Source organism: Oncorhynchus gorbuscha, linkage group LG09, assembly GCF_021184085.1.
Source record: "Oncorhynchus gorbuscha isolate QuinsamMale2020 ecotype Even-year linkage group LG09, OgorEven_v1.0, whole genome shotgun sequence".
NCBI lineage: Eukaryota > Metazoa > Chordata > Actinopteri > Salmoniformes > Salmonidae > Oncorhynchus > Oncorhynchus gorbuscha.
The window spans coordinates 62,956,898-62,984,863 of NC_060181.1; the positions used below are offsets into that span (position 1 = coordinate 62,956,898).

General features: G+C 42.6%; 1 protein-coding gene across 1 annotated transcript in view; it reads right to left on the reverse strand.

The window, feature by feature from the left end:
• Positions 1 to 25,526, reverse strand: part of LOC124043923 (contactin-associated protein-like 5) — a 128,753-nt gene extending 103,227 nt beyond the window's left edge. Inside the window, exon 1 of the mRNA XM_046363075.1 lies at positions 25,257 to 25,526. Within this exon, the coding sequence (XP_046219031.1) occupies positions 25,257 to 25,329 (73 nt within the window). The 5' untranslated portion in view covers positions 25,330 to 25,526. The remainder of the gene's footprint in view (positions 1 to 25,256) is intronic.
• Positions 25,527 to 27,966: the final 2,440 nt, after the last annotated feature.

Sequence of the window (27,966 nt, forward strand, 5' to 3'; positions counted from 1 at the left end):
TTGTTGTGGTATTTTTTTGAATCGAGTATTGTGATGGTATCATGTATCGTGATACTAACCCTGGTAGTGGTATCGAAGTCAAAATTCGGGAATCGTGACAACACTAGTCTATCGTCACTTGTGTGGGATCCATTAGAAATGCCTGGGCTGCAGAAGAGGACATACAACCATATTCTCAACCGTGACCTTCAATGCTGTGCAGTCCACAAATGTAACTGCAGCCATGTCTATCCAATGTAATATTGTACAGTACTTCAGGGGAACATAAACACACATCCTGTAGATGGGTTAGCTGACAACGTCACAAAAGTGATGTAGGCACTTCCATGGAGCAGAGGACACCGTGTTGTTGTGATTGCTCGCAAGAATGACAAGAAACTGCCATGTGGGGAATCGTAAGTGGCTCGTTTCATCTTGTACTTGATACCATGTCTTATTTTGAGGTGTTTGGACTGATTTCATGTCAATGTCCCAAATATGCCAAAAATGTGCAATCTTGCTATGCAACAACTGTAATGTTGTATTTGAGAGACAACAAGTGCTCATTGTGCCGATGCAGTCACATTTTCATTAACATTGGAGTTGAAAGATAGCTCACATGTTGTCAACAATCTAAGCCAACCCTGTCAGTTTTGCCCCCGCAGTTGTGCACGGGTCAGTTTTGTTGCTAAACAACCAACCTGTCTATACAACATAAAATTGGGTTCCTAGAGCAATATTAACAGAGGTCAAGGTCATTTCCATGGCAACGGCCTTTAGGGCATGGTCCTTCTGTAGCTCAGTTGGTAGAGCATGGCGCTTGTAACGCCAGGGTAGTGGGTTCGATCCCCGAGACCACCCATACGTAGAATGTATGCACACATGACTGTAAGTCGCTTTGGATAAAAGCATCTGCTAAATGGCATATATTATTATTATTATTAGGGCATAAATGTCCCAAATATCTTTTGTGCACCTCTCCTCTACACCTTGACAGGTCATGTATAGGATATTTGAGGATTGGATTGGCATGTGAATATTGTAGTCATCAAAAACATTCCACAACTTGGAATATAACCGTTAGTTATAAAACACCATCCATGTCAGTATGTGAGACTGCCTGAGGACCCTAAAGACTTGCGGCAAGCTGCACAGCATGGCTTTGCAGGCTCTGACACACTGTGGATCATCAGCTATCTTTAAAAATGAGGCCTAACCTGGTACTGGCAACCAGGCACTTCTGTCTCAAGGTCTCAGACCCTTGTGAACAAAGGTTGTGGGGAGGAAGAAAACAAACAGGGATTTGGATTCAGTGATCCATTGCTTTTTCAGAAGAAACAACTAAACTGCGTCAGAATTCTTACAGTATTCTTTAGAATATTTCTTCTGAGTTGTGTAATACTCCATACCTCGGTCACTTTCAGTTCTCTGTCTTAGCATATTACTATTGTATCATAGATGAAAGGCAGATGTAGCTAGTGACGTTAACTACTGCAGGGTTTGACGTTTCTTGACCTTTCTGGGGAATTTGCATGTAATTGCAAACACATTTCCACTAAGCTTTCAGCAGCTCACAGCGGCAGCTACCTCTGCATCTACGACTCTCACAGGAGCCAATGGCCTTGAGAGGGAAAAAATAAAATGATAGAAGGAATAGAATATCAATATTTACTCAAGGGAATTCTTAGTCAACCCAGCCCACTGCTGATGCAGGACATGAAACCCATTTTCATTTTAATATAGTCAAATGTTTCCTTTCACACATTAGTTTCTATAGCAAAGCTCCACAAAATATCCTCAGATGGTTACATTTGCAACAATTACTTTTATGATAAATAACATCTCCTGGACCCTTAGGTGGCTTTGATATCATTGCCAAAAAGCATTGTTCTATCTTCCTGTCTGCACAGATTTAAGACAAAGGAAAAAAATGGCTGCTGCTACCACACAGTCCAACCAAGGTGCATGACTTGGAGATATAAAGAGATTTTAAATAATAAATCAATAATCTTTTGCTGAACTTCCACTGTCCTTCAGGAGTAGCTGAATATCTCCAGCATGTATTTAAAGAAAAAAACAGAAATATGCGACTGAATACAAATTTTCTAGTACACGGCAACCAGGTAACGTTACAGTAGTTTGTGGATTCATGGATAACAACATCTAAACCTTTTAAATCAATGAGTGGTTATATGAAATCAAACTATTTTCTACACCCATTAAATCCTGAGATTGATTTTCTCCGCTGGTTCTACAAATCACCCACCGGCTTTGATTAGCCTATTACCTGCTTTCTGAGGCCTGAAAATCATCTAGAGATTAACACCTGAAGCAGGGCCTGATTAAAAGTGCTCATTAAAACTGAAATAAAACTCCTACTATCACGGCCGATTAGATAACGAGAATATCGGCCAAAGATAAACCTGATAACATGACATTCATTGTACCATTCAGTCAGATTGTGGCGTGCACGTTAACTGAATCATAAATCCAAATTGAGTTGAGTTATAGACGGAACCGGCGAGATCCTGCACGAACACTTGTAGTGTTCCCCTAATCCATCAGTGTGAGATTCGATCACTTCCACCAGGCAGAAGGACATTAAGAGTCCAGTGATCTGAACGTGTCGGACACATCTCCACTGATCCAGCCCTGCCTGCCAGGCCCCAATAAGAGCAGTGAGTGGGGTGGAGCTCATTCACTTAGCTAGTTACTGCACCACAACTCTCCTTTGTTGTTTCCACTGAGCAGTGTGGCTTCTGGAGCATCACTGTGTGGCTGCTAAAGAGGATCCCAGGACATAAAAATAACTGGCAACAGCTTGATTACAATGATCACTGTACACTCTCCATCAGTGACTCATTCATCGATTTCTCTCTTGTTTTGGATGCTGTCTCCATGTTGGAGCTCTCCTCCTGGAAACACCTGCATTGGCTAGTGACCACTCATCTAGTAGACAACAATGCCATGTTAAAAAACAGACAGCATTAAGTCTGTTTGCATGCTTTGGCCCACTGGATCTCATCTGACCTGATTTGGCGGCACTCAGATCACTCGCCAGCAGATGCCTCTGATGCTGAGTGGATCGAGCCATTTTTTAAGACCCAGATACAGCCGGGCAGTGAGATATCTGCCAATGTACATTACGCACATCACTACAGCAAGTGCCAACGTGCTCTGAAGGGATTTTGATGTTGACGCTCTCCTTTTTATTCTGTGGTATGCTGCAGGCTACCGTGCATGTTGGCTGTTTGCTTTCTCTCCCTGCCTATCGCACTCTCTGCCCCTCCATCTCCCTCTGCTCCTCTCTGAGCTGAGATGCATGCCATAGCTCTGCGGGGTTTACATCTTCACATCAACATCATGTAAGAGGATCAAGGTTTAGTGATTTAGGATCAGGAGTACATCATATTTTACTTTAAATAGATAAGTACTTGTTTTTCTCACCGGTCAAGTTCCAAGTAAACACGGCACATATAGTTCATCTACAGTATAGAAGCATGTTCCGTCAGATTACCTCATTAACATCTTTGGTAACACTACCTTTATTATTAAACAACTGAAATAAGGTACAGTTTCTATTGCACTTCCACAACAACAAAAAACAGCTGTTTATAACATGTTGTTAGAATAATTACATTTTGACTACACGGGTATTACAGTAACTTAACAAGTCACTTGTGCAGTGTCAACAATACAATCCCCGTCATCACTACAGCGCAACATGTGTCCAAGCACACGGTTAAACTCTCTATCCCGCCCCTGTGGCTAAAGTCGTTAGGCAGGACGAGAAGAGAGCCCCAACTGCAGCAGTGACTCAGCTCAAACGGTCGGTGGTCGCATAATTACATTTCCCTGCAGTCAGCACATTGATGCTGATGGAGAAAGGCCGGAGCATTGTACTGTAATAGAAGGTTTTAGGCAGCAGCGTTGGACTGGGCAGGACTGGGATGTGCTATTCTCGTCTGCCTGTTAGACCTGAACAAAAGGGCTGGTATTAATTCAAATCCAAAATGACCACCCCTTCTCTGAATAAAGGCTAATGAAGGGATTCGCCTGTTGGATTTTAGTCAGAAAGAGATGTGTTGAGTTGACACAATACTAAAAGCAAACAGATGAAATGGGTTGATACCTGAAGGGGAATTTGATGGATTATTTAGGAATTATCAACTTCAGATGTAAACTGTCTACTTCTCCACCTGAGATATGAGCTTACAGAAGTGCATACTCAAATCAAGTGCTTCTTCTGTCTGAATCCATTACAAGTTCTGACGCAGTCAAACAAATCCCTGAAGACATCATCCCAAATCCAGTCTGTTTGCGTGGAGAGGACTGTCTGAAGTATAGTATACATATTCCCGAGGGCACGACATGGTTTCATATGAACTCACCAGTAATGAACCAAACACAGACTGAAGGGCATAGAGGCTGCTGGTAGTTTGTGAGCTGAATACTAAATATATATATACAGTCAGAAACAACTACAGTACGTGAATCATTGAGATACACAAGCATAACATTACAAACACCTTCCTTATATTGAGTTGTAGCCCCATTTGCCCTCAGAACTGCTTCAATTCGTCGGAGCATGGACTCTACAAGGTGTCGAAAGTGTTCCACAGGGATGCTGGCCCATGCTTCCCACAGTTCTGTCAAGTTGACTGGATGTCCTTTGGGTGGTAGACCGTTCTTGATATACACGGAAAACTGTTGAGCATGAAAAACCCAACAGCGCTGCAGTTCTTGACACACTCAAACCGGTCTGCCTGGCATCCTTTGTCTTGCCCATTCACCCTCTGAATGGTGCTGATGACATGGGCGTCAATTAAGGCAGCCCCCCGCACCTCTCTGATTTATAGGGGTTGGATAAAATGCAGAAGGCACATTTCGGTTGAATGCATTCAGTTGTGCAACTGACTAGGTATCCCCCTTTCCCTTTCTCACATACACAATCCACATCTCAATTGTCTCAAGGCTTAAACATCCTGTCTCCTCCCCTTCATCTACACTGATTGAAGTGGATTTAAGAAGTGACATCAACAAGGGATCATAACTTTCACCTGGATTCACCTGGTGAGTCTATGTCATGGAATGAGTTCCTAATGTTTTGTGCACAGTGTATCTTCTGCAGTTGAATCCTGAATCCCCTCCCAAACAATATGTATTTATAACCATGTTACATAAGATTGCTAACATGGAGAGAAACTAGTTGTGTTTTTATCACTAGAGCTCTCAAAATCATGTTCCAGCCCCAGCATATTGGTTCCATTGGGATATTTCAGGTGGTATAAAATGTACATACTGGGACATTAGAAAAGGGACACAGTCTCATATATACAGATGACTAAGAATGATATGCCAACTAAACTGGGTTTAATACTAGTAGGCCTAAATTCAACCAGGAGAAAGGTACTAAGTACTTTTAGAGGCTGAAATAAATATTGTTTACGACCTATTTTTTAACCAGTGGTGCCAATTTTTGCCTTTGGCTCCATCTTCTTTGTCTGTCCTGATGACGGCTTTGATCTCCTCCTGATATCATGGGCCCATTTGTCTGTTTGACAGTGCTTATCAACAGATCTCTCAACTCTCTTTGCTCATTAGAAAGCTTCTCAGACACCAAACAAACATTTTCACAAGATAGCTAAGGTACTTTCTCTAATTAGTCAGATGTTCAAACTGTTATTTCTTTCTTCCACAGACGATATGCCAACATTTTCTTGGGTTTTGATATTAAATGTTAACATCAGTTCACCCAAACTCAGACCTGCCTCAGATATCCATGAGGAGTTGACAGGATGGGAGAACCAATATCACAAAATATCACACAGGTTATATTTTTACCATTCAATTTAGCAAACCTTCTCAACCATAGCCAATGATTCCAGGGTGGTAATTCCAATCATATTTGACACTCCAGGTGATCCTGCCTCGCCTCCACTGAATAGCCCCAGTGCTGGGAAAAAAATATGGATCTTAGTTGGTCCCAAGTGACCCCACACATTAGCCCCCACTGGAAGTCAGCAACCAGGTGTTATTGGCTGATTAGCCCCACTGAATACTAGACTGAAGGAGAGGGACTCCCATTCAAATAGAATCATGTAGCACGGCAGCCCCAGATGGTGGGTCTGACACGACAGCACTCTTTTTCCTGTAAAAAATGTCTGCCAGCACACTCACATTTAAATACACTGGAATAATATCACATACATTGGAATACATGGTTCTAATATCATGTGGCAACCCCAAAATCTAAATAGGTATACTGTAAACCATGTATAGAATGTACACTATATGAAGCTGTGAAAGCCCACAGAAAATACAGTGTTTCTATGTCAAATGGTTTTGTTACATTTCAGACTTCTGTGAGGTACACTACCGTTCAAAGGTTATGGGTCACTTAGAAATGTCCTTGTTTTTGAAAGAAAAGCACATTTTTTGTACATTAAAATAACATCAAATTGATCAGAAATACAGTGTAGACATTGTTAGTTTTGTAAATGACAATTGTAGCTGGAAACTGCAGATTTTTTTTATGGGATATCTACATAGGCGTACAGAGGCCCATTATCAGCAACCATCTCTCCTGTGTTCCAATGGCACGTTGTGTTAGCTAATCCAAGTGTATCATTTTAAAAGACTAATTCATCATTAGAAAACCCTTTTCAACAAAACTGGCCTTCGTTAGACTAGTTGAGTGTCTCTAGCATCAGCATTTGTGGGTTCGATTGCAGGCTCAAAATGGCCAGAAACAAAGAACGTTCTTCTGAAACTCATCAGTCTATTCATGTTCTGAGAAATGAAGGCTATTCCATGTGAGAAATTGCCAAGAAACTGAAGATCTCGTACAACGCTGTGTACATCTCCTTTCACAGAACAGCACAAACTGTCTCTAACCAGAATAGAAAGAGGAGTGGGAGGCCCTGGTGCACAACTGAGCAAGTACATTATAGTGTCTAGTTTGAGAACAGATGCCTCACAAGTCCTCACATGGCAGCTTCATTAAATAGTACGTGCAAAACACCAGTCTCAACGTCAACAGTGAAGAGGCGACTCCGGGATGCTGGCCTGCTAGGCAGAGTTGCAAAGAAAAAGCCATATTTCAGACTGGCCAATAAAAAGAAAAGATTAAGATGGGCAAAAGAACACAGACACTGGACAGAGGAACTCCCGGAGTCACCTCTTCACTGTTGACGTTGAGAGCATGGAGGGCTTAAGTTACAGTGGAGGGCACGGTGTGGATTTATACGATGAAAAGTGTACTTTACAGTAGGCTTGAGCGATATACTGTATACTGGGTTATTTCGAAATACCGACAGTAAGATTTTCAATACTGTAAAAAAAATGTAGCACTTATAAAGCAGTGGCATAGCACGCAACCCCACAGCAACATTCAATCCCCTCCTGGATCAAGATCCCTGTTGCCTAAATAGTTTTCTGGGTACATTTTATTTTAAATTTTTATATCATAATAAATCATTTTTTAAAAATGGCTCACCTTTTGTGCACTTCCGGTAATACCGTTTACCCCAGTTTGGTACAGAAACGGTATGATGGCATGAAAATCTGAATACGGCCCAACCCTACTTTATGGTACTTGATTAAGTCTCCCGAATTGAAGATCAAAGGATACAGAAGGAGCATCTGGGACCTCCTGGCCAGTTGGGATGACAACACCGCTGCAGTATCATCTTGACTGCCAAAATGTCTCCAAATATGTTCAAACAAAAATGGATTAATGGATCAAATATAAACTCTTACTATGTTGGGGATTTACAAAGTCTAAAAACAGATTTGTGGGAATTTTTACTTTGTGGTTAGTTACTGTATGCCATGAATTAATGGAGATTTTAAAGTAAATTAATAGACTCATATTTACAGCTAATGTATAGGACTCAATAGATGGAGAGTGGTGTTCCATCAGTGTAGGAGTGATTTGATTGTAAATACAAAGACCTCCACTGGCACCACATTTGTCAAATAGATAGTGTGTGTATGTTTGTGTCTGCACAAGTGTGTCTGCACAGTGTGTGTGAGTTTGAGCACACTCAGAAGTGGTGTAACTGAGTCCCCATTATAGCTAAATTGAACTGTAATTCTGTAGTATTAATTAATTTGGGCACCCTCGAAAAGAGAGAAACATATCTCATGCGTGGTGATTGCAGTCAATGCATGCAAATTGCTCAAGTTGATGCAAGTGGATAATTTATTTTCAGGCTGCCATAATTTGTAGCGATTCATCATTTCACGTTATCACATGAAACACCAGCTTAATGAGAAATCACAACTGTGGGGTGAGATGCCCTCAGCTGACTAGAGCTGTCCTACAGCGTCAGCTTCCACACACTGGAAGATGAAAAAAGCTTGTCATATATGGGTACTAATTTAACTGGAAACAGCTCATCTCCCCAACTCACTCTCTGTGTATTACTCAGACTGGAAATGTGAAGACACGGCTATTTAATAAAAAAGAAACTAGTTTTAACAAAACTATTCTAATTACAAACTAGCTCATAGCAATGAACATGTAAATGCTCTTTTGTGAGTGCGGGTCGTTAGGTTACAGACACATTTAGTTTAGTCTTAACACTTCATCAAGTGTGATGAATCAGAACAGAACAGCAATAACAGTCTGCCCTGCAGACCTATTGAAAAGAAAGCACAATTTACTTGAATTGTCGTGTGACACAATATAAAACCATAATCCAAAGCCGAGGGTAATACAAAGCGGACCAGGCACTAGCAAAAACATATCAAAGAAAAGAGAACTCTAATTTGATCGTGAGCTCTGTGAGAGGAAGAAAAAGATTTTCTCTCTGCCTCTCTTTGCTTTGGTACTCAATTCGCCCAGAACAGCTGCAATAAGTCAAACTCAAGAAAAAGAATAGCCACGTTCTCATTAATACAAAAAGCAATGAATTCGAACAGTGGGGGCTGAACCGATCAAACAGAATAAGTCTGGTAGAGGAAGACATGAACTCTAGTCAGTGAGAATGAGGCAGTTACGGCCGTGGGTTTATGAAGAACCGTTGTGTTTGTAATGGATTTAGATAGAAACCCCTTTAGGATAAAGCCAGCTCTATTTTCCCTGTGCCAACTGTATCACTGTCCTGTTCTTTGTGTCTTGCCAACACAAACATTTTAATGCCCCCCGAGGCATATCATAAGCTGCATTATCTGTGATCCTAGCAGAGGGCTAGCCATGGTGAGGCAGACGATCAGGATCCTGATGATGATAACGGTTTATCACAATGCCTTTTTCAGCACCAGGTCAACATCTGATTATCATTTTGGAAATATAGCACATCAGCTGATAGGGTTGTCCCCATCGTAATTAAACAACACCACAACAACATCCCTCTGCATAATTTATAGTGACATTTTGTCCCCCGCTAACTCCCTGATCACTTAATGGATCCTCATCTATCTTGGAGATCTGGAGAAGGGGTGAAGTGATGGGGCATTTCAGAGGGCAATTCAGAACACGGCTATCTCTCAAAGTTGTTTCATTCATCTCTAGAGTGACCAATCACTCACTAATTTAAATGACCCCTATAGAAACACCTGGAATAAATGATCATGGGGTAAAGAGAGAATTACGGCCACATACCACTGCTATTGTATTTGTCTTCCCTCCCAAGGTCATTCATACTGTAACTTCCCCCGCTGTGTGTGGTGATATGGTCTATCTACGATAAGAGGTATTCATTTACATTTTAGAGGGTTTCAAAGGTTGGAAGGCTCGCTATGTCTGACAGTCTTTGTGTGTCCACATGCACACGCTTGTGTGCATGGCTGTAGGTGTGTGCATGTTTAGGAGTATGTGTGCGTGTGTGCATGTGAAGGTGTGTGAGTGTAGGTGTGTGTGTGTGTGTGTAGGTGTGTGTGTGTATGTGTGTGTGTGTGTGTGTGTGTAGGTGTGTGTCTAATGTGCTCTTGTATAAATCCCTTTGACTTTGTGTGGGTTGTCAAGACCCATTTCCCCATGGTATTGACAGGATCTGGAGCAATATGCTGGAGCCAGACCCTAGGGAAGTATGTCATAAGTTATACTATCAGTATGAGTTTTTGAAATGGAAACTCCCCCCGCTGTTCCTTGCCCAAGGCAACCTCTCCCTCCCAGCAGGGTGACTCCATTTAAAACACCTAACATGTTTGACCTCATAATAAAATTGAGGTAAAGACTCTATTACACTAATGCTTTGGTCAAAATTCCACAATCCCCCACAGAGAGTGGGGATGTATTGGGAAATGTGAAATTAGCCACTGCTTTCACAAATATAGTGACATATTAAATTATTATACTGTTTTAACCTTTTGAGTACTCACTTACAGTATAATATCAGAATAAAATCCTCTCCTGGTTTTAACTCTTTAGCTAAACTTTGTAATAGCCTACACCATTTGCAATCAGACAGTACAAGTTCTAGCATAAAGAAGTTCATACGAGAGGATTGTTTACTCTATTGCTAGTGTGGCGGCCCTCAACAAGATTGGCTCAATATTAATATTGGCCTAGTCAACCCAACACAGCTTATGTTGAGCCTCTATTAATCCCATTACACACAATTATAAACTTGCTTCTATCACAGCTACTGTAGGAGAGACACTTCCCTCTCTCAATTTCAATTTAATTCAGTTCAAATGGCTTTTATTGGCGTGGGAAACATATGTTTACAATGCCAAAGCAAGTGAAATGTGAGAAAAAAAACATCAGAAATGAACAGTAAACATTTCACCCACTAAAGTTTCAAAAGAATAAAAACATTTCAAATGTTATATTATGGCTGTCTAACAGTGTTGTTACAATCTGCAAAATAGTTGAAGTACAAAATGGAATATAAATATAAACATACTGTAAATATGGGTTGTATTTACAATGGTGTTTGTTCTTCACTGGTTAACCTTTTCTTGCGGCAACAGGTCACAAATCTCTCTCTCTCTGCGAGGAGTGCATGAGCACATGCTCCTCTGAGAGGATGTGGCTGCCATTATCTCTGTCACCAGACACAGGGGCTACACAAACCACCCATGATGGATATCTGTCTTCTCCTTTTGTTTCTCAAAGGTAAATATGAGAACAGTCATTTGCTTGTCCTCTAGGAGAATCTAGATGTTTTATCTCTGAGCAGCTTGTCAATCCTGATCACGGAGTGAATTTGACATGAATGCAGAATGTTCATGAATGATTGTTCAGACTTGTGCTTAGATTCACCCCGTATAGACGAAGCAAAACTATAATACATGTCTATTTATGTCCATTGCCCAAACCTGTTTTGGTCACCTTTCTTTTTACTTGACCAAACATTACACAAACTGGATGCACTGAAACATTTTGGATGGCTAAGCTAAACAATGTTTTGTTTTGATCTGCGGCATGAAATCCTTGCTAAAATACCCAACCAAATATCTACATCAGGAAACCGGTCAGGTTTTGCACATGTTTATTACCATCTGAAATCCCACATGTGCAAGTGTGCCAAAAATTGGGTTTGAAAAGTAAGAACTGTCATGCCCTTTTTATTTATTTATTTCATCTTTATTTAACCAGGTAGGCTAGTTGAGAACAAGTTCTCATTTGCAACTGCGACCTGGCCAAGATAAAGCATAGCAGTGTGAACAGACAACACAGAGTTACACATGGAGTAAACAATTAACAAGTCAATAACACAGTAGAAAAAAGGGGGAGTCTATATACAATGTGTGCAAAAGGCATGAGGTAGGCGAATAATTACAATTTTGCAGATTAGCACTGGAGTGATAAATGATCAGATGGTCATGTACAGGTAGAGATATTGGTGTGCAAAAGAGCAGAAAAGTAAATAAATAAAAACAGTATGGGGATGAGGTAGGTGAAAATGGGTGGGCTATTTACCAATAGACTATGTACAGCAGCAGCGATCGGTTAGCTGCTCAGATAGCTGATGTTTGAAGTTGGTGAGGGAGATAAAAGTCTCCAACTTCAGCGATTTTTGCAATTCGTTCCAGTCACAGGCAGCAGAGTACTGGAACGAAAGGCGGCCAAATGAGGTGTTGGCTTTAGGGATGATCAGTGAGATACACCTGCTGGAGCGCGTGCTACGGCTGGGTGTTGCCATCGTGACCAGTGAACTGAGATAAGGCGGAGCTTTACCTAGCATGGACTTGTAGATGACCTGGAGCCAGTGGGTCTGGCGACGAATATGTAGCGAGGGCCAGCCGACTAGAGCATACAAGTCGCATTGGTGGGTGGTATAAGGTGCTTTAGTGACAAAACGGATGGCACTGTGATAGACTGCATCCAGTTTGCTGAGTAGAGTGTTGGAAGCCATTTTGTAGATGACATCGCCGAATAGTCGAGGATCGGTAGAATAGTCAGTTTTACTAGGGTAAGCCAGACACCTAGGCGTTTGGCCCTGTGAGTGAGGGGCCAGGCTTTGTTGCCTCCAGGAATAGAAAGCCGACTCTTGATTTGATTTTCGATTGGAGATATTTGATATGAGTTTGGAAGGAGAGTTTGCAGTCGAGCTCTCTCTAATTTTCCAGACACCTAGGTACTTATAGATGTCCACATATTCAAGGTCGGAACCATCCAGGGTGGTGATGCTAGTCGGGCATGCGGGTGCAGGCAGCGATCGGTTGAAAAGCATGCATTTGGTTTTACTAGAGTTTAAGAGCAGTTGGAGGCCACGGAAGGAGTGTTGTATGGCATTGAAGCTCGTTTGGAGGTTAGATAGCACAGTATCCAATGACGGGCCGAAAGTATATAGAATGGTGTCGTCTGCGTAGAGGTGGATCAGGGAATCGCCCCCAGCAAGAGCAACATCATTGATATATACAGAGAAAAGAGTCGGCCCGAGAATTGAACCCTGTGGCACCCCCATAGAGACTGCCAGAGGACCGGACAGCATGCCTTCCGATTTGACACACTGAACTCTGTCTGCAAAGTAATTGGTGAACCAGGCAAAAGGCAGTAATCCGAAAAACCGAGGCTACTGAGTCTGCCGATAAGAATATGGTGATTGACAGAGTCGAAGGCCTTGGCAAGGTCGATGAAGACGGCTGCACAGTACTGTCTTTTATCGATGGCGGTTATGATATCGTTTAATACCTTGAGTGTGGCTGTGGTGCACCCGTGACCGGCTCGGAAACCAGATTGCACAGCGGAGAAGGTACGGTGGGATTCGAGATGGTCAGTGACCTGTTTGTTGACTTGGCTTTCGAAGACCTTAGATAGGCAGGGCAGGATGGATATAAGTCTGTAACAGTTTGGGTCCAGGGTGTCTCCCCCTTTGAAGAGGGGGATGACTGCGGCAGCTTTCCAATCCTTGGGGATCTCAGACGATATGAAAGAGAGGTTGAACAGGCTGGTAATATGGGTTGCGACAATGGCGGCGGATAGTTTCAGAAATAGAGGGTCCAGATTGTCAAGCCCAGCTGATTTGTATGGGTCCAGGTTTTGCAGCTCTTTCAGAACATCTGCTATCTGGATTTGGGTAAAGGAGAACCTGGAGAGGCTTGGGCGAGGAGCTGCGGGGGGGCGGAGCTGTTGGCCGAGGTTGGAGTAGCCAGGCGGAAGGCATGGCCAGCCGTTGAGAAATGCTTATTGAAGTTTTCGATAATCATGGATTTATCGGTGGTGACCGTGTTACCTAGCCTCAGTGCAGTGGGCAGCTGGGAGGAGGTGCTCTTGTTCTCCATGGACTTCACAGTGTCCCAGAACTTTTTGGAGTTGGAGCTACAGGATGCAAACTTCTGCCTGAAGTAGCTGGCCTTAGCTTTCCTGACTGACTGCGTGTATTGGTTCCTGACTTCCCTGAACAGTTGCATATCGCGGGGACTGTTCGATGCTATTGCAGTCTGCCACAGGATGTTTTTGTGCTGGTCGAGGGCAGTCAGGTCTGGAGTGAACCAAGGGCTGTATCTGTTCTTGGTTCTGCATTTTTTGAACGGAGCATGCTTATCTAAAATGGTGAGGAAGTTACTTTTAAAGAATGACCAGGCATCCTCAACTGACGGGATGAGGTCAATGTCCTTCCAGGATACCCGGGCCAGGTCGATTAGAAAGGCCTGCTCACAGAAGTGTTTTTAGAGAGCGTTTGACAGTGATGAGGGGTGGTCGTTTGACTGCGGCTCCGTGGCGGATACAGGCAATGAGGCAGTGATCACTGAGATCCTGGTTGAAGACAGCGGAGGTGTATTTGGAGGGCCAGTTGGTCAGGATGACGTCTATGAGGGTACCCTTGTTTACGGAGTTAGGGTTGTACCTGGTGGGTTCCTTGATGATTTGTGTGAGATTGAGGGCATCTAGCTTAGATTGTAGGACTGCCGGGGTGTTAAGCATATCCCAGTTTAGGTCGCATAGCAGAACAAACTCTGAAGCTAGATGGGGGGCAATCAATTCACAAATGGTGTCCAGGGCACAGCTGGGAGCTGAGGGGGGTCGGTAGCAGGCGGCAACAGTGAGAGACATATTTCTGGAGAGAGTAATTTTCAAAATTAGTAGTTCGAACTGTTTGGGTATGGACCTGGAAAGTATGACATTACTTTGCAGGCTGTCTCTGCAGTAGACTGCAACTCCTCCCCCTTTGGCAGTTCTATCTTGATGGAAGATGTTATAGTTGGGAATGTAAATCTCTGAAATTTTGGTGGCCTTCCTGAGCCAGGATTCAGACACGGCAAGGACATCAGGCTTAGCAGAGTGTGCTAAAGCAGTGAGTAAAACAAACTTAGGGAGGAGGCTTCTGATGTTGACATGCATGAAACCAAGGCTTTTTCGATCACAGAAGTCAACAAATGAGGGTGCCTGGGGACATGCAGGGCCTGGGTTTACCTCCACATCACAGAGAGCAGAGAAGGAGTAGTATGAGGGTGCGGCTGAAGGCTATCAAAACTGGTCACCTAGAGCGTTGGGGACAGAGAATAAGAGGAGCAGGTTTCTGGGCATGGTAGAATATATTCAGGGCATAATGCGCAGACAGGGGTATGGTGGGGTGCGGGTACAGCGGAGGTAAGCCCAGGCACTGGGTGATGATGAGAGAGGTCACTGACCTTAGTTATCTTTGTTTTCTTTATTATTTTGGTTAGGTCAGGGTGTGACAAGGGTGGTTGGTTTAGTTTTTGTATTGTCTAGGTGTATTTTGCCTGTCTAGGGTTTTTGTATATCTATGGGGTTTTAGTATGTCTAGGTATATGTAGGTCTATGGTGGCCTGAATTGGTTCCCAATCAGAGACAGCTGTTTATCGTTGGTCATTGGTCATTGTATTTTGTGTTTTAGTTATATATTTGTTCAGGCCAGGGTGTGACATGGGTTTATTGCGTTGTCGTATTGGGTTTTTTGTAGGCATTGGGATTGTGGTTGATTAGGGGTGTGTCTAGTTTAGGCTTGGCTGCCTGAGGCGGTTCTCAATCAGAGTCAGGTGTTCACCAAATAGGCTGTAATTAGTTTTCACGTTCCGTTTGTTGTTTTGTATTTGTATCAGTTATTTCATGTATCGCGATTCATTCATTAAAGACATGAGTAACCACCACGCTGCATTTCGGTCCCACTCTCTTTCTACAAACGAAGAACGCCGATACAGAATCACCCACCACACACGGACCGAGTGGCGTGGTAACAGGCAGCGACAGCAGGAGCAGCAAAAGGAGGATGAATTATTCGGAGAATGGACATGGGAAGACGTGTTGGATGGTAAAGGTTGTTACACTTGGGAGGAGATACTGCCGGAAGAGATCGCCTCCCATGGGAACAGGTGGAGGCACTTAGGAGAGCAGAGGCAGCCGGAGATAGGAGCCGACTATACGAGGGAACACGGTTGGCAAGGAAGCCCGAAAAGCAAGCCAAAAAAAATATTGGGGGGGGGCTTACAGGGAGTATGGCTATGCCAGGTAGGAGACCCGCGCAAACTCCCTGTGCTTACCGGTGGGCTAGCGAGACCGGGCAGACACCGTGTTATGCTATGGAGCGCACAGTGTTTCCAGTGCGGGTGCATAGCCCGGTGAGGTTCATACCAGCCCTTCGTATTGGCCGGGCTAGATTGGGCATCGAGCCAGGTAAGGTTGGGCAGGCTCGGTGCTCAAGAGCTCCAGTGCGCCTGCACGGTCCGGTCTATCCAGAGCCATCTCCACACACCAGTCCTCCGGTAGCAGCTCCCCGCACCAGGCTTCCTGTGCGTGTCCTCGATCCAGTATCACCAGTGCCAGCACCACGCATCAGGCCTACAGTGCGCCTCGCCTCTCCTGTGCTGTCAGAGTCTCCCGCCTGTTCAGCGCTATCAGAGCCTTTCTCCTCTCCTGCGCTACCGGAGTCTCCCGCCTGTTCAGCGCTATCAGAGCCTTCCTCCTCTACAGCACTGCTGGAGTCTCCTGTCTGTTCAGCGCTATCAGAGCCTTCCTTCCCTCCTGCGCTGTCGGAGTCTCCCGCCTGTTCAGCACTTCTAGAGCCTTCCTCCTCTACAGCGCTGCCGGAGCCTCCTGCCTGTTCGGAGCAGCCTGAGCTGCCAGTCTGTATGAAGCAGCCAGAGCTGTCAGTCTGCATGAAGCAGCCAGAGCTGTCAGTCTGCAAGCAGCTGTCAGTCTGCAAGGAGCTGCCAGTCTGCAAGGAGCTGCCATTCTGCAAGGAGCTGCCAGTCTGCATGGAGCAGCCAGAGCTGTCAGTCTGCATAGAGCAGCTAGATCCGCCAGTCAGCCATGATCTTCTAGATCTGCCAGTCAACCAGATTCTTCCAGATCTGCCAGTCAACCAGTCTCTTCCAGATCTGCCAGTCAACCAGTCTCTTCCAGATCTGCCAGTCAACCAGATTCTTTCCAGATCTGCCAGTCAACCAGAATCTTCGAGATCTGCCAGTCAACCAGAATCTTCGAGATCTGCTAGTCAACCAGAATCTTCCAGATCCGCCAGCCATCCAGGATCTACCGGAGCCTACTACCTGCCTGAGCTTCATCTCAGTACTGGGCTTCCTCTCAGTACTGGGCTTTCTCTCAGTACTGGGCTTCCCCTCAGTCCCGGGCTGCCCCTCAGTCCCGGGCTGACCCTCAGTTCCTGGCTGCCCCTCAGTCCCGAGCTGCGTCAGTCCCGAGCTGCCCCTCAGTCCCAGGACGCCAAGGGGAGGAACTATGACATTAATGGAGTGGGGTCCACGTCCCGAGCCGGAACCACCACCATGAACAGACGCCCACCCTGACCCTCCCTATGGTTGTGAGGTGCGTCCGGCAGTCCGCACCTTAGGGGGGGGGGGGGTTCTGTCACGCCTTGGTCATTGTATTTTGTGTTTTCGTTATATATTTGTTCAGGCCAGGGTGTGACATGGGTTTATTGTGTTGTCGTATTGGGTTTTTTGTAGGCATTGGGATTGTGGTTGATTAGGGGTGTGTCTAGTTTAGGCTTGGCTGCCTGAGGCGGTTCTCAATCAGAGTCAGGTGATTCTTGTTGTCTCTGGTGGGGAACCGTATTTAGGTAGCCTGGGTTTCACTGTGTATTTCGTGGGTGATTGTTCCTGTCTCTGTGTAGTGTTCAACCAAATAGGCTGTAATTAGTTTTCACGTTCCGTTTGTTATTTTGTATTTGTATCAGTTATTTCATGTATCGCGATTCATTCATTAAAGACATGAGTAACCACCACGCTGCATTTCGGTCCGACTCTCTTTCTACAAACGAAGAACGCCGTTACAGGATCCTATTTAGGTTGCCATTTTCCATTTTGGTTTTGTGGGTTATTGTCTATGTGTAGTTGCCTGTCAGCACTTGTGGCGTATAGCGGTGCAGGCAGTTTGTTAGTTTGCTTAGTGTTCCTCGTGTAAATAAAGAAGAATGTATTCTTATCACGCTGCGTCCTGGTCTCCTCGTTATGATGAACGTGACAAGAACAAAAGTAAGAATTTACCTCTCGAGGAGATTGAATAAGTTCATGGACATTGGATGAAACAACTCACAGATGACGAGGCGGATGGAAATTAAATCTCCAAAACACATGAATTGTAGCAGTGGGCCAAATGATGGTATGTGTGTGGTGCCGTTGTGAAGTTTGCAGGTGCTTTTGAACCGTACCGTGTTGAATGGTTAATTGTGAACGAAGGGTAGCACTTCATAATAATGCCGCGTCATAAAGCATTTATAATGGAAATAGTTTATTTATTAATCATTACTCCAATCATAAGATGTTTAATATAGGTCCTTACAAACAATTTAATAATCATTATGTAAGTATTTTTGTAATACAGTCAAAAGGGCTGCCATTTCTGAGGCTGGTAACTCTAATGAACTTATCCTCTGCAGCAGATGTAACTCTGGGTCTTCCTTTCCTGTGGCCGATCTCAAATCAAATCAAATTGTATTGGTCACATACACAAGGTTAGCAGATGTTAATGTGAGTACAGTGAAATACTTGTGCTTCTAGTTCCAGCAGCGCAGCAATGTCTAACAATTCCTAACAACTACCTAATACAAACAAATCCAAAAAGTAGTCTAAAAATTCCCCAACAACTACCTAATACACACAAATCTAATGGGGTGAATGAGAATATGTGCATATAAATATATGGATGAGCGATGGCCGAGCAGCATAGGCAAGGTGCAGTAGATGGTATAAAATACAGTATATACATGTGATATGAGTAAGATATGTAAACATGATAAAAGTGGCATTATTTAAAGTGGCATTGTTTAAAGTGACTAGTGATCCATTTATTAGTGTCCACTGATTGGGTCTCAATACAGTATATACAGGTGATATTTGTAATGTAAGATTGTAGACATTATTAAAGTGGCAATATTTAGAGTGGAATTGAGAGCCAGTTTCATCATAGCACTTGAAGGTTGCAACTGCCCTTGAAGAAACGTTCAAATGTTCCGTATTAACTGACCTTCTTAAAATAATGATGGACTGTCATTTCGCTTTGCTTATTTGAGCTGTTCTTGCCATAATATAGAGTTGATATTTTACCAAATAGGGTTATCTTCTATATCACCACTAACCTTGTCACAACACAACTGAATGGCACAAACGGGTTCATTTGTGGAATTTCTTTCATTCTTAACTTCTAACAAGGCACAGTTTTTTGGTTACTACATGATCCCATATGTGTTATTTCATAGTTTTGATGCCTTCACTATTATTCTACAATGTAAATAAAAGTAAGTAAAACCCTGGAATGAGTAGGTGTGTCCAAACTTTTGACTGGTACTGTATAAATGTTTATATATTTTCCTTTATTATTTTCCCCGAACACTACCACCACTCCCCTAATAGGAGTAAACTAATGGACAACAACACTTAGGATTACTACTATATACATTTTACGGACACAGACATTTTACAAAAGTTATCTTTTGTTTGTTTTTAGACACATGCTTCAACTTCCCTCAAACCCTCCCATCTATCTCTGAACACCATCCCGTTTTCAATTTGCCATTTGTTTTTCAGCTGTGCTCTGTTTCACAAAAGTACAGAACCTTTCTTTTTTTCATAGATTCTACAGATTGTCATCTTAAAGACAAACATTTTTTGCTAAAAGTATCATTGCATTATTGATCGATTGAGTATGACTTTTTAAATCGCCCAGCAGTGTTATTTGCAGGGTTAGCTCCAGGAAAATGTTGAAATTCATTAGCCATACAAGCTACATATGGACAGCACCAAAACAATTGATCTCATGATTGTCTCTTCATAGCTAAATCTGCAGAGCTGGGATGATTGTATCACCCATATAAACTCAGCAAAAAAGAAAAGTCCTCTCACTGTCAACTGCGTTTACTTTCAGCAAACTTAACATGTGTAAATATTTGTATGAACATAATAAGATTCAACAACGGAGACATAAACTGAACAAGTTCCACAGGTGTGACTAACAGAAATGAAATAATGTGTCCCTGAACAAAGGGGGGGAGGGGGGGGTCAAAATCCAAGGTAACAGGCAGCATCATGCATTAAGGACTGCACCAGATTTGCCAGTTCTTGCTGTGAGATGTTACCCCACTCTTCCACCAAGGCACCTGCAAGTTCCCGGACATTTCTGGGGTGAATAGCCCTAGCCCTAGCCCTCACCCTCCGATCCAACAGGTCCCAGACGTGCTCAATGAGATTAAGATTCGGGCTCTTCGCTGGCCATGGCAGAACACTGACATTCCTGTCTTGCAGGAAATCACGCACAGAACGAGCAGTATAGCTGGTGGCATTGTCATGCTGGAGGGTCATGTCAGGATTAGAGGTCGACCAATTAATCGGAATGGCCGATTAATTAGGGCCGATTTCAAGTTTTCGTAACAATCGGAAATCTGTATTTTTGGGCGCCGATTTGTATATATATATATATACATTTAACTAGGTAAGACAGTTAAGAACACATTCTTATTTTTCAATGACGGCCTAGGAACGGTGGGTTTAACTGCCTTGTTCAGGGGCAGAATGACAGATTTTCACCTTGTCAGCTCGGGGGATCCAATCTTGCAACCTTAGTTAACTAGTCCAATGCTCTAACCACCTGCCTCTCATTGCACTCCACGAGGAGCCTGCCTGTTACGGAAATGCAGTAGAAGCCAAGGTAAGTTGCTAGCTAGCATTAAACTTATCTTATAAAAAAACTATGAATCAATCATAATCACTAGTTATAACTTCACATGGTTGATGATATTACTCATTTATCTAGCGAGTCCTGCATTGCATATAATCGATGCAACGCTGGGGGATGATTTAACAAAAGCACATTTGCGAAAAAAGCACAATCGTTGGACGACTTTACCTAACCATAAACACCAATGCCTTTCTTAAAATCAATACACAGAAATATATATTTTTAAACCTGCATATTTAGCTAAAAGAAATCCAGGTTAGCAGGCAATATTAACCAGGTGAAATTGTGTAATTTCTCTTGCGTTCATTGCACGCAGAGTCAGGGTATATGCAACAGTTTGGGCAGCCTGGCTCATTGTGAACTAATTTGCCAGAATTTTACGTAATTATGACATAACATTGAAGGTTGTGCAATGTAACAAGAATATTTAGACTGGACGGGATGCCACCCGTTAGATAAAAAACCGACCGGTTCCGTATTTCACTGAAATAATAAATGTTTTGTTTTCGAAATGATAGTTTCCAGATTCCACCATATTAATGACCAAAGGCTCGTATTTCTGTGTGTTATAATTAAGTCTATGATTTGATATAGCAGTCTGACTGAGCGGTGGTAGGCAGCAGCAGGCTCATAAGCATTCATTCAAACATCACTTTCGTGCGTTTTGCCAGCAGCTCTTCGCCAGCTCAGCACTGTTTATCGGTCGACCTCTAGTCAGGATGAGCCTGCTGGAAGGTTACCACATGAGGGAGGAGGATGTCTTCCCTGTAACGCAAAGCGTTGAGATTGCCTGCAATGACAACAAGCTCAGTCCGATGATGCTGTGACACACCGCCCCAGACCACGACGGACCCTCCACCGCCAAATCGTGAGGTGAGGACCTGCCTTACAACAGGCCTACAAGCCCTCAGTCCAGCCTCTCTTAGCCTATTGTGGACAGTCTGAACACTGATGGAGGGATTGAGCGTTCCTGGTGTAACTCGGGCAGTTGTTGTTGCCATCCTGTACCTGTCCCGCAGGTGTGATGTTCGGATGTACCGATCCTGTGCAGGTGTTACACGTGGTCTGACACTGCGAGGACGATCAGCTGTCCGTCCTGTCTCCCTGTAGAGCTGTCTTAGGCATCTCACAGTATGGACATTGCAATTTATTGCACTGGCCACATCTGCAGTCCTCATGCCTCCTTGCAGCATGCCTAAGGCACGTTCACGCAGATGAGCAGGGACCCTGGGCATCTTTCTTTTCGTGTTTCTCAGTCAGTAGAAAGGCCTCTTTAGTGTCCTAAGTTTTCATAACTGTGACCTTAATTGCCTAGCGTCTGTAAGCTGCTAGTGTCTTAACGACCGTTCCACAGGTGCATTTTTATTTTATTTTATTTCACCTTTATTTAACCAGGTAGGCAAGTTGAGAACAAGTTCTCATTTACAATTGCGACCTGGCCAAGATAAAGCAAAGCAGTTCGACAGATACAACGACACAGAGTTGCACATGGAGTAAAACAAACATACAGTCAATAATACAGTATAAACAAGTCTATATACAATGTGAGCAAATGAGGTGAGAAGGGAGGTAAAGGCAAAAAAGGCCATGGTGGCAAAGTAAATACAATATAGCACAATAAAACACTGGAATGGTAGTTTTGCAATGGATGCATGTTCATGCATGTTCATTAATTGTTTATGGTTCATTGAACAAACATGGGAAACAGTGTTTAAACCCTTTACAATGATGGTCTGAAGTTATTTGGATTTTTACAAATTATCTTTGAAAGACAGGGTCCTGAAAAAGGAATGTTTCTTTTTTTGCTGAGTTTATATATAACATTCTATTGGTTGCATAAATGTTGTATAATAGTTTAAATTGAAAAACTACGTTTTGAATCCAGCATAGGTTTTTTTTCTCTTTTTTTCTTTAAACATAATGAGATAGTTAAGTGAAATAATGTATTCACATATTAGACTCTACGGAGTGACTGCTGCAATTCACACTTTGGTTTTTGGTAGAAATGGAACACTTATGTTATTTTACTCAGCATAGAGTCTGTCTGAAGTTACACATCCCACTAGTACAACAGTGTGACTGTTTTGGAATAAAATGTTCAATATATTTTCTTAAACATCCTCCATAATGTGTGCCTTTTATTTACCCATTAATATGTTCTAGGGCATATTTTGAGACCTTAATGAGCATCAAGTAGAGCTGGAATTTTCTACCAAATGGCATGTCCATCTTTTTGCGATAAATTACATTTCTAATGTATAAAGTAGAAATAGCTCATCAAAAGGGGACCATATAAATAGCCCACACTTTATATGACGCCACGCAAAAAGACTTAACTAACTCAACCTCTTTTGCGTAGTCATATTAATTATTTTTAAGTACTTTACAAGTTGTTTATACATGTGTGAATAACTAGGTTACTAACATTTACAAATGTGTGAGTAATGATGGATAAATAATGAATAAAACATTTACTAATCCATTATGAATGTTATATTACCTTGAGTCATTGTAAAGCGCTACCAAAAGGATTGCTTGGTTGTAAAGCACCATTTTTTTTATGTACTTTTGATGTTTGTTATAACTTTGTTACTTATTTACAAACAAAATATATAAACTAATAGTAAACAATGAATTGATTGAACAAAAGGGACATGTAACATTTGATGTTTCATGCATCAGGTCAATGCACACTGTTGACTCAAGTCCATATCCTTTGAATAAATACAGGATGAGGTGACGAGCAGCTATCACGACTGATGGATGAGGTCATTGAACCGTTAGGCCATGAAATTAAATGAGCCACATACATGCACACCACCAGTACTCATGCATGCAACCAGTTTGTTACACACACACACACACGCACGCGCACACACACACACACACACACACACACACACACACACACACACACACACACACACACACACACACACACACACACACACACACACACACACACACACACACACACACACACACACACACACACACACACAGAGGAAAGGGTAAACCGCCAAGTGAAAGTTTGCTATTTTTAGTCATCTTTAACCATCCGTTAGACACCGTGTCAAGATAAAATACTGATATGCATTTTAATGTCATCAACCACTCTTCTATGCATCCTGTGCTGAGTACATTTTATTTCCTCGAGTTGAAATTGAAGCTTTAAAAATAGGGGGAGGGATGGGCAGAATGAACCATGATGATCAGAGCACTGTCTGGGAGGACCATTGAACAGAAGCCTCACTTGATGAGACTCTGATCCAAATAGAGAAGAGCAGCAGGCTGTTCAAACTGTGAGGCACAAACACACTGTAGTGTTTCCCCCTGCTTTCTCTCTCTCGGCCAGGCTGCCTGCCAGCCTTCCAGCACCAGGTAGAGCTACGGCAAAGCAATGCCTGTCCGACGGGAGACATTGAGCTGCCACCAACCATATTAATACATTACTGTAGGTGAAAAGGGGTACCAAGTCACAGACTAAATGGGTCCCAGGCACTAACATTAGCAGCAAAGCCCCCAATGCACAGTTTTTGCCTCAACCTTAAACAAGGTTGCATACAGTAATGCCATTTAGACAACTCCCTGTTTGAAACAAGGTTTCAAAGAATTAGAAGAACAGTAAATGGATTCAGAACTACAGTGCTATCAAATCAATATCAGAGACTGATTGCTAATTCCTTTGTGTTTATTTAAGTTTGAAAAAAAAGCTTTGGCTTATGAATGTATATTATTTCTACTGATTACTGAACCTTTATGCTGATAATCATGGGTGACATCTGGCATCTACTGTTCAGATGAGGAACCATGTCATATTTGTCTTAGCTTTGAGAATATAGTGTTCAGAACTGTTTCATTCCACTTCAAATTGAGCAGTTATATTCTCTGATCGGAGAGCTTCCTGCACCTAAGTAGAATAATTCTGACCTCTAGTGACAGTGCAGACATGGTAACACGGATAGCCTAAGCATTTGCACTTGAGAATGTTATTCCTCTTAGTAAGTTTGATGACCATGGTAGGATGTGCTTCTAGGCATAGGCCTCTATAGTCGAATTGGGTTCACATAGGTAGTAGGTATAATGCACATGCATTGTGTTTGAGTGTGGTCTCTGAAAGAAACAGTAGCCTAATAGCAATTAAATTAAACAAAGACAGATTATCCAATTGGGCAAAACAATGGTTGAATCAACGTTGTTTCCATATAATTTTAATGAAATTACGCCGAACAAACGTGTAATAGAAGTTGAATTGACGTCTCTGCCCAGTGGGATGTAACCCTACACAGCTCTAGGTTTTCGCAAGGACTTCACAAATCCCGAGATAGGAAAGTGATGTTGAAAACTTCATTTCGAATTTTGCTCCTACTGTTAATAATACAGAACACTGCAATGTGAGAAAGATGGATCTATGCGACACATGTTTACTCAAATGACATGTGCTAAAACGTGTATCCCAAGTACAGGAAGTTAGTTGATTGATCTGAGTATTATAAACAATCGATTAGATCCGTTTACATCCATTGCAATTGTAGAGACAAAGACAGGTTTTGCAAAACCGCTCTGTAGTTTATCTGACTGAATTGGGTTATCATATGCATGCATGGAACTCCATGCTCAAATTTCTGCTGATTTAGGATTGCGAGAGAGAACAAATGCCATACAAACTTAGAAAACAGAACCAACAATCTAATTACAATGTATGTTGTATTATTATCAAGTTACTTACAGTGACTGGCCGCCAGCGCAGCACTGACAACGCCAAGCACCGTGAAAATAAAGGCGATGGCCAGAGATGACATTTCCACCTTGCTTGCCACAGATATCCAGGCTTCTGTATATCCTCAGTGAAAATACCTCCGATGACCGTACTTCCGAGCAGTGTGTTATAATTCCAGCTGCTTCGACTTCACCTATTCACTGCAGAACCATCACGAGGCAGGTCTTCTAGCGCGCGCACAACACCCTCTACTCTGCTGCTGCTCCCAAATCTCCGTCACATCGGTGCGTCTCTCTCTCTCTCTCTCTCTCTCTCTCTCTCTCTCTCTCTCTCTCTCTCTCTCTCTCTCTCTCTCTCTCTCTCTCTCCCTCTCTCTCCCTCTCTTTCCCTCTCTTTCGCCCTCTCACACAAAAACGCCTTTAATCATTTCGAGTTTATTTTTGGACATTCTGCACGATTAAGCAATGGTATAGCAATATTGACATATGTTGCATTAGTTATGGAAGTTTTTGAAGATTATATGGCTTATTTCAGAGGAATGGGCACTGAGGAGAGCTTCGGTGGATGCTAACGTGAGCTCCAGTCGCGCTCTCAACTGCCGCTCACACTATTTCAGCTTCACAGCAATAGACAGATCCGCATGCTGCATTCTTCACAAAGCACAGAGCACAGCCAGCAGTCAAAACAATACCAAGCTGCTAGCAGGCCTGGCTCAAATTAATACTTCATATATACCTCTCTCAACCTGTTTGGCTTAATTTAGCAGTTTCTCTAAGTTTCCCTCCAGACATTGTGCCACAGGCTGTATGTTTTAGATGTCGAGACTGCATAGACTACAGAGACGGTACAAAGAAACACGAGTTTTTTTCCTTCTGTCTCTTTATTTACTTCTGCCCACAGGCGGTAACCGAGCGGTGGATAACCTCCAGTCTCGCCGCGATTACCGTCTATTTCGACTTCTACTGTCTCAATTATTTTATCTGAAAACACATTTCCATTTCGGATGATAATTGACAAATATATATGGGGATACTTGGGCAACGAATATTCACGTAGGGTAGGTAGGGTGACAGTAGCTCGATCGTTGTCATTTATTTCATGGTAACACATTGTGAAAATAAAAAATACCTTCAACACAACAGGGCTTTGCACACGCAGACCTATACTGTGGATGCAAATTGTTCAGCTATGCATCAATATTGTTGAAAGTCCCACCTCCCACCCATCTACTGTATACGCACTACACATTACCTGCTATATTATCACAGTTTAGATCATATTGGCCACCCTTTGGACTTAGAAGAAGACATTCCTCTCTATTGTATTGATTGTTATGGTGCATTATTGTAATATTATTGTCTTATATTATCCTGTGAATCATGGAAAACAGCCATTTCGGAGTAATTTACTTCACCTAACCGTCCGCCTGCACTCTTCTGCCTTCTTTTTGACATCACCCTGAATACTCTGGCAGAATTCTCCATTAGCATAAGTGCATGCAACATTCATTTATCCAACACCTCTATTCCTCAATGCATAACCCTGGGGTTCTTGTCAGGTGTCAAGGTATGAGGCCTACGCTAAAGTGCTATTAAATTACAGGGCCATATTTGTCACCTTTTTAAGGTCTACAAATATGGTACCGGGTTCAACACCATTTCCACTTGACAAGTGCCCCATGAAAAATGTATACTTTCTTTTAAGATCTCCAAAGGTAGCGGCAAATTGAATATTGAATGAGAGAGTAGAAAGTACATGCATCCCAAAAGCCCTAAAATCACCACGTGTGTAGGTCCATTCTACCACGCAGTCAGGCATCAGTATTCAGTCAGTTCTTTGCTGAGCCGAAAGCAAAATGGCTTGTCTCAAGGAGTTAAAAGATTACTTTTATTTTAGATTGAGTTATTGATTTATTGAAATGCTGGTTTGATTGACTGATTTATTGGGTGGTTGATTGACTAATTGTGATTTGTTGGTTGATCATTGACTAATGGATAGAGAGAACTGGGTTGATGTTGAAGAGCTGTGTAGAACTAATGATAGTGACTCATCTCACTATGTCGGTAATGGTTATTAGTGAATGACTGTTCTACTGCAAAGGAAATTGAAAAACCTAATACGGAATATAATGAATATAGTAATCAGAGAGATGGCTACGGACTTAATTTGATTTTCACAATAGTCACACATTAATAAACCCATTCATCATTTGTGCCCTGCTCTGGTTTGAAGCAATGGGTGTTGTTGGAGGTGTCGAGGGGCTCCATCTGCCCTGTCTTGCTGATGTCTCTGTACCCACTGGGAACAGCTGCTCCCCCACCTGTCCTACACCGCTCCCTTCTACCCCACTTTACCGCTTTGCTGCAGATCACCTGAGTCTGGTATAATCAATGCAGAATCAGGTCTAGACTAGCCGAAAGGTCCTACATGTTCTTGACACACTGTATTAATGTGGTGATATTTATAGAACATATCTCCTTGTGTCCTGTCAAGTGTGGAAAGGAGTGTTGATGATTGTCCACTGAACAATGAAGGTGTGAGCTTTGATGCCATACAGATGTAGGCTCTTAATTTGATCATTCTTTTGTGTCTGAGAATTTTCCTGCACAGCAGGAAATGCAAACTTGTTGTGTATTTGAGTTTTAAAAACACTTCTATAGTTTAATTGCCACTTTGAAATTTCCGACTTTATTTGCCCTAACGAAAAATGTATCAACCC